Source organism: Lottia gigantea (assembly GCF_000327385.1).
Source record: "Lottia gigantea unplaced genomic scaffold LOTGIsca_5, whole genome shotgun sequence".
NCBI classification, from domain to species: domain Eukaryota; kingdom Metazoa; phylum Mollusca; class Gastropoda; family Lottiidae; genus Lottia; species Lottia gigantea.
This window is the reverse complement of record NW_008709715.1, coordinates 2,099,247-2,105,792: the sequence shown is the minus strand read 5'-3', so window position 1 is coordinate 2,105,792 and position 6,546 is coordinate 2,099,247. Positions and strand designations below refer to the sequence as shown.

The 6,546-nt window shown below is 31.6% G+C and overlaps 1 protein-coding gene across 1 annotated transcript; it reads left to right on the top strand.

Annotated features, from left to right (window-relative positions):
• Positions 1–930: 930 nt before the first annotated feature.
• LOTGIDRAFT_154127 (hypothetical protein) lies at positions 931–3,454 on the top strand. Its single transcript, XM_009061847.1, has 5 exons — positions 931–1,053; positions 2,071–2,344; positions 2,504–2,679; positions 2,918–3,044; positions 3,219–3,454. The coding sequence occupies exons 2-5, from the start codon at positions 2,083–2,085 to the stop codon at positions 3,422–3,424; spliced, it is 771 nt and encodes a 256-aa protein (XP_009060095.1). The 5' UTR covers positions 931–1,053; positions 2,071–2,082; the 3' UTR covers positions 3,425–3,454.
• The last annotated feature ends 3,092 nt before the right edge of the window (positions 3,455–6,546 follow it).

Genomic DNA, 6,546 nt, shown 5'->3' with positions numbered 1-6,546 from the left:
GGTGTTTTAATCTATTAATCTACCATACTATATAGCAAATATTACTGACCACAAACAAAAAGAGTCTAGAATAATCACAGCTACTCACTGAGCTATATATATCTATGCAGCTACTCTATAGGGACAATTTGGGACTAGTCGTTCCACTGTGTCATTAATTAATTAATAATTTCATTTTCAGTATAACATTTCCTTTATAGGATAGCTATGTTCACCCCCATTAGAACATCTAATGGTCTAATAAAAAAAACTATTAAATGTCAGCCTGTCTTGACAGAAAATGTCACCCGCGCCTGTCTTGGGTGATACTGTGTAATATTGCCAAGTTTCGCCAAAATCTGTCAGTAATTGAACCTTCTAGAGTGTATACTAGCTAAAATTGAACGAGTTTTCAAGAACAAGGGAACAAGGGCAATAGCTCATACTAATCGTTTTTCGGTTTTTTCAATAGGGTTCATCCTTGTGAGATAGCAAACACGAGTATTGGCAAACACTCACACCAAGTTTCAGCAAGAATTTGCCTTCTAGAGTGTTTACGAGGGGGGCGACAATATATACGCGATTTGATCACATTCGGATGTTACAAATCAGAGTGGCATCAGGTGTTGAACTCCAGTATTGGTTGAGCTTAGATATCCAATAGGTTGACAGCCTTGTGTTGTTCCATTCTACAAGATCTCCGAAGTTTATACATAAAGATTGTTTTGAATCAAAGATGATAAATTATTTCAGGCGTTAAATACAAATTCAGGGCAATATAATAATGTGTGTGTATGATTATCTTAAAAATGAATATTACATGGCCTTTCTCGAGTATTATCTGATAATATACTTTGAAATCGAGAATGTGAACCTAAATACTAAAGGGGTTATGTCAATATCTACTTGAATAATTATAATACACCTCGATAAGTAAACTCTAGACAGTGGGCGAGCTGTATTTTCCACGATTTTCACATGACTGTTTATCATCTATAACAATACTTAACAACAATAATAGAGGGAAACAGTGAGGATGAGTTGTATTACTTATTTCTCGATAAAAATATTTGTGTAATTTCAGGGTTTTTTGCTTTTTACATGGAAAGGAAATCGCATGATATTTCATATCTCATGATATCGTCATGGATCCTTTTATATAATGTTCATGATATTGTGAATTTAATCAGAGTAAATAATTAGGCCCAAAAACATATAGACGGCCTACTGATTGTCAATTAATTGATTGACTGAAATGAAGGTAAGATTAAATTCATAGCTATTTTGTTTAACCGTACTATGATAGACTGGTAGGCATCTGAATCATTAATGGTCGGCCAAACGGGCATACATTAATAAACATGTAGATATTTGTAATACATTATAACATGTTTGGATTGCGGCCACGATAACATAATTATGTGACTATCAGTCAAAGTTACGGTCGTTTCACAGGCCTAAGCTTATGGCAAAAGAAAAAAAAATACCGAATTATTTTAGATGTAACATCTCTAGTGGATACCTTGACCCTTGTTCTATTCTGAATGTATCCGAAACTTCTGAGCTTTATTAAGGCACGGGTTTCATTATGTGGTAGATTTCTGATCATAAATCGATCTTTAAACGTAGGTTTATAATTCTTATCAATCGAATGACGATATGTTCATGTTTAGTAGAGGATGGTCTTTATCTATTGGTTATATTACATGTATATCAAAAGGATCCACTGATCTGATAAAGTTGTATTACGGTTTCAACAAAGATACTTTCCTTTCGAAGATATTGATGTCCGTTAGGGTAAATTGTTGACACTTATCTGCTTCGATCATAAGTCTGCCTGGAAGGCCTACTAACACAGCTGTGTTCCTAGTGATACGGATGTGTGTCTACTACTGATACAACTGTTTGTCTAGTAGTAGTACTGATACCTCTGTTTAATTGCTTAATACTGACACATCAGATTCTGTTTGCCTAATAGTGATACAGCCGCGTGACTTTACCGATTCAACTGTTGGCTATTATTTTATGCCTAACGTATTTGTACAATGTTTTGAGACCGTTATATTGTAATCAAATTTCATTTAACTCTAGGTTTGCCTATCTATGTGTGAAAATTCCATAAGAATACTCGACCAAAAGGATTGTAAGAGCCCATTATGTGTGGAAGGTGACAGATATTGCTTTCATCGTAAGAATATAGGCAAAGCTTTGATATTTAATCAAAGTGTGTTCCACCATCTATCAAGCCGACCTGGATCCAAGGTTGATAGAGAAAATATAGAGAGGTCTTTAACACATCTCGGTTTCCAAGTTGATACTTATGTTAATCTTTCAACAGAGGATGTTAAAAGTGTTCTCGATGCGGGTAAGAAGTTCAAAATTTTGAATATCCATCGATTTAAGTGTTATTAACAAATTCATAAGATTCCTATATATTTATTAATCGAAAATAAAAGTCAGTAATGACTATAAAGGGAGATAAACATTTTAGGCTACATAAGATTAAATGTTTGTTTGTTTTTAGAGTCTGCAAGAGATTACAGTTTAGAGAATAGCTTTATGTGTGTTTTTATGAGCCATGGATCAGAAGGTGTTATTCATTGTGAAGATGGTCCTTTAGATATTTCAACCATACTGCAATATTTTGACGCAAAAAATTGCCCGTCTCTATTTGGGAAGCCAAAGTTATTCATAGTTAACGTAAGTCTTCACTCATTTTTATATACACACCCATCCAAATTTTGACGAGATATCGCCCTTGATTATAGCGATTATGGATCAACGATAAATATCCATGTAGGTCTTATAGTGGATTCCAACACAATATGATCCCAGGTGACAAGCCGTCAAAATCATCTGCCTGAGCCAGTAAAAATGGTCAGGGTTTTACGGACAGGACATGATCCTATATCATGCATTAATTAAATTTGTTTTCTAGGCCTGTCGTGGTGATAAAATGGACCCTGGTGTAGATGTGGTAGACTCTATTGAAGATTCTCTCACTTTTCCAATACCATTTACTTTATTAGATGAAGATTTTATTCTAGTCTACTCGGTCGTATCAGGTAACAGATCATCTCAATTTTAGATCTAACATATGAAATAGATAAAACATCCAAAAGGGAAAGGTTAATGTCATATTCATCAAGTGTCGATTATAGCTTATTATATCCATTTTGACTAAAGGACCATTATATATCTTGTATTATCTGAATCTCTCCTATTTTCTGTATTTTCAGGTTATGCTTCTGCAAGAGATTTCAGAACCGGTTCCTGTTTTATTTCCGCCTTAAGCGAGACACTGTTAAATCATGGGAAATCTATGGACTTTGTTAAACTAATGACTAGAGTAAATGCGAAGATAGCTTTTGAATTTGAACGTAAAGGTGGTAAAAAACAAATGCCTTGTGTTTATAGTATGCTGAAGAAGGATCTCCATTTCTAATTTAATTGTGATTGTCGGATAGGGTGGAGTAAAATATGTTACAGCAAAAGTTCGACTCAACCCGACATAATCTTTGAAATCCCAATATCAAATTGCTAAATGCAGGTTAGCAATGTCAATGATAGTCCCAATTCCTGTTTGAAATACCGTAAGTGTTAGCTATGTTAAAACAGTCAATATTAGTCCCAATACCTGTTTAGTGTTAGCTATATTATAACACTCAATATTAGTCCCAATATCTGTTTGAAATCCTATAAGTGTTAGCTATGTTAAAACAGCCAATATTAGTCCCAATACCTGTTTGAAATCCTGTAAGTGTTAGCTATGTTAAAACAGTCATTATTAGTCCCAATACCTGATTGAAATTCCGTAAGTGTTAGCTATGTTAAAACAGTCATTATAAGTCCCAATACCTGTTTGAAATCCTGTAAGTGTTAGCTATGTTATAACACTCAATATTAGTCCCAATACCTGTTTGAAATCCTGTAAGTGTTAGCTATGTTAAAACAGTCATTATTAGTCCCAATACCTGATTGAAATTCCGTAAGTGTTAGCTATGTTAAAACAGTCATTATAAGTCCCAATACCTGTTTGAAATCCTGTAATTGTTAGCTATGTTATAACACTCAATATTAGTCCCAATACCTGTTTGAAATCCTGTAAGTGTTAGCTATGTTAAAACAGTCATTATTAGTCCCAATACCTGATTGAAATTCCGTAAGTGTTAGCTATGTTAAAACAGTCATTATAAGTCCCAATACCTGTTTGAAATCCTGTACGTGTTAGCTATGTTAAAACAGTCATTATTAGTCCCCATACCTGTTTGAAATCCTGTACGTGTTAGCTATGTTATAACACTCAATATTAGTCCCAATACCTGTTTAGTGTTAGCTATGTTAAAACAGTCAATATTAGTCCCAATACCTGTTTGAAATCCCGAAAGTGTTAGCTATGTTAAAACAGTCAATATTAGTCCCAATACCTGTTTAGTGTTAGCTATATTATAACACTCAATATTAGTCCCAATATCTGTTTGAAATCCTATAAGTGTTAGCTATGTTAAAACAGTCAATATTAGTCCCAATACCTGTTTGAAATCCTGTACGTGTTAGCTATGTTAAAACAGTCATTATTAGTCCCAATACCTGATTGAAATTCCGTAAGTGTTAGCTATGTTAAAACAGTCATTATTAGTCCCAATACCTACTTGAAATCCTGTAAGTGTTAGCTATGTTATAACACTCAATGTTAGTCCCAATACCTGTTTGAAATCCTGTAAGCATTAGCTATGTCAAAAAAGTCTATCCAGTCATAGACATTAATAGGGTAACTAATTTTATACTAGTTTTTATAATATATGTTATTGTTTTTTAAGCATAATAAATTTTTATCTTTTATGGACATTATTTTCAAATTGCTTGTTTTGTTGATCTGAGCAATTTTACCTTCTTGAAAACTATAAACCTCTATAGTCTTTCATGATTAATTAAGTTTTACCTAAGCCAGTTATTTAACAAGCATTTACTACATGCTTGTCCCAATCTATAACGATAAAACCAAAACTTTCAAGAGCTTTTTCAACACTTAATTTTTGTAAAAATGTTTATCAGCTCTAAAAATGTTGCTGTATGTACATTATTTTGTTAATAGTATGGCAGTTTTTTTACAATTGTCTTTAACTATCCTGGTAATTGTGTTTGAAAAAACACCTACAAATTTAATTCAAACAAGTAAAAACTGAATTGAAGTTTAATTCCATTTATTAAATCATTTACGTGATACAAAAGAGTGTTGAAAAATTGTTACGAATATTGATTTTTTTTTTTTTTTTTTTCATAGAACAAGCATAATATTGGAAAAAATTTACCAACAAAATTCTTTTTTATCAGTTATGCTAGTTTTCACAATTTTCCATTAGCCCTTTAAAGTTTAATGAATTTATTCCAAAGAAATCAAATTGCAACATTTGATTTATGCTTTAAGCTTCTTACATCAAATAAAGAAGATAAAAGGGAATAGAAATGAAAATGATTTACATATATACACAATATTAAATATTACTTCTAGCAAATTATGCCTTAATGAAAGAAAAACAAAGAAGTTAACAAAACATGTAGATTATTACACATTTGTAGAGCAATACATAACCTTAACAACAAATTCCAATAACTGACTGATATAAACATATCAGCCATTACGTTGAATTTTTCAAGTCAACATCATAATTCATTTTCAATAACATGCTGCATGCCAAACCAGTATAGCTTAAATTGTAAGTTTGACTTCATATTGATATACATCACAATATACTTATTACATGTAAGTTAAATTAAAAGTATATAACATTGTATTGATATACTACACATTAACATTAAGTTTTAAAAAGGAAACGAGTCAACTTATATGTATTTCATACACATTGAAACTGGTAAATATATTTGACAACATCAAACTTTGAGCAGTAATTTGTTTTAAAAATTTAACATGTAGGTTTGTGAAACTTGGATCTATAAATGCAAGAAAAAATATTGCAATCACATTTAACAATTTGTCACAACCATAATGAATTTAAAAATAGTTATTTGTAATTCTCTATTTTATTCAATATATCTATTGAGCTACTACATTTTTTTCTGATAGTTGAAAAACAATGTGAAAAGCCTGTGTGGAAGCATTATTGCTTATAAGTCCAAATTAAAGAAGGACCATTTTCAGTGCAATCACACGATCCACAAATTTTATCGTCAATTTGATCAAACCTTTTAACCTGCCTAGAGAATATAAAAACAAACCCAGAAAAGATTTCATTGGCTTTATTTCCACCATAATCTTATGAAATATGACCAAAATAAGATTCTTTTTGTGCAAAAAGTAAAAGTAAATCGTTAAAGTTTTCAATCATTTCATCTTGTGGTGAAATCTTCGGAAAATTGATAATTATAGAAATCACCTGAAAACATGTTGGTTTCACAATGTCCTGGGTATTCCCTCCCACTCTAATATTTTCATTGACTATTGTTTTGTTTTGTAATTTTATTGGATTACTGTACATTTTTAAAGTTTTTACCATATTGAAATTTTTAGTCAATTATTCTTGGAGATTTATTTAAATCTTACTTCAT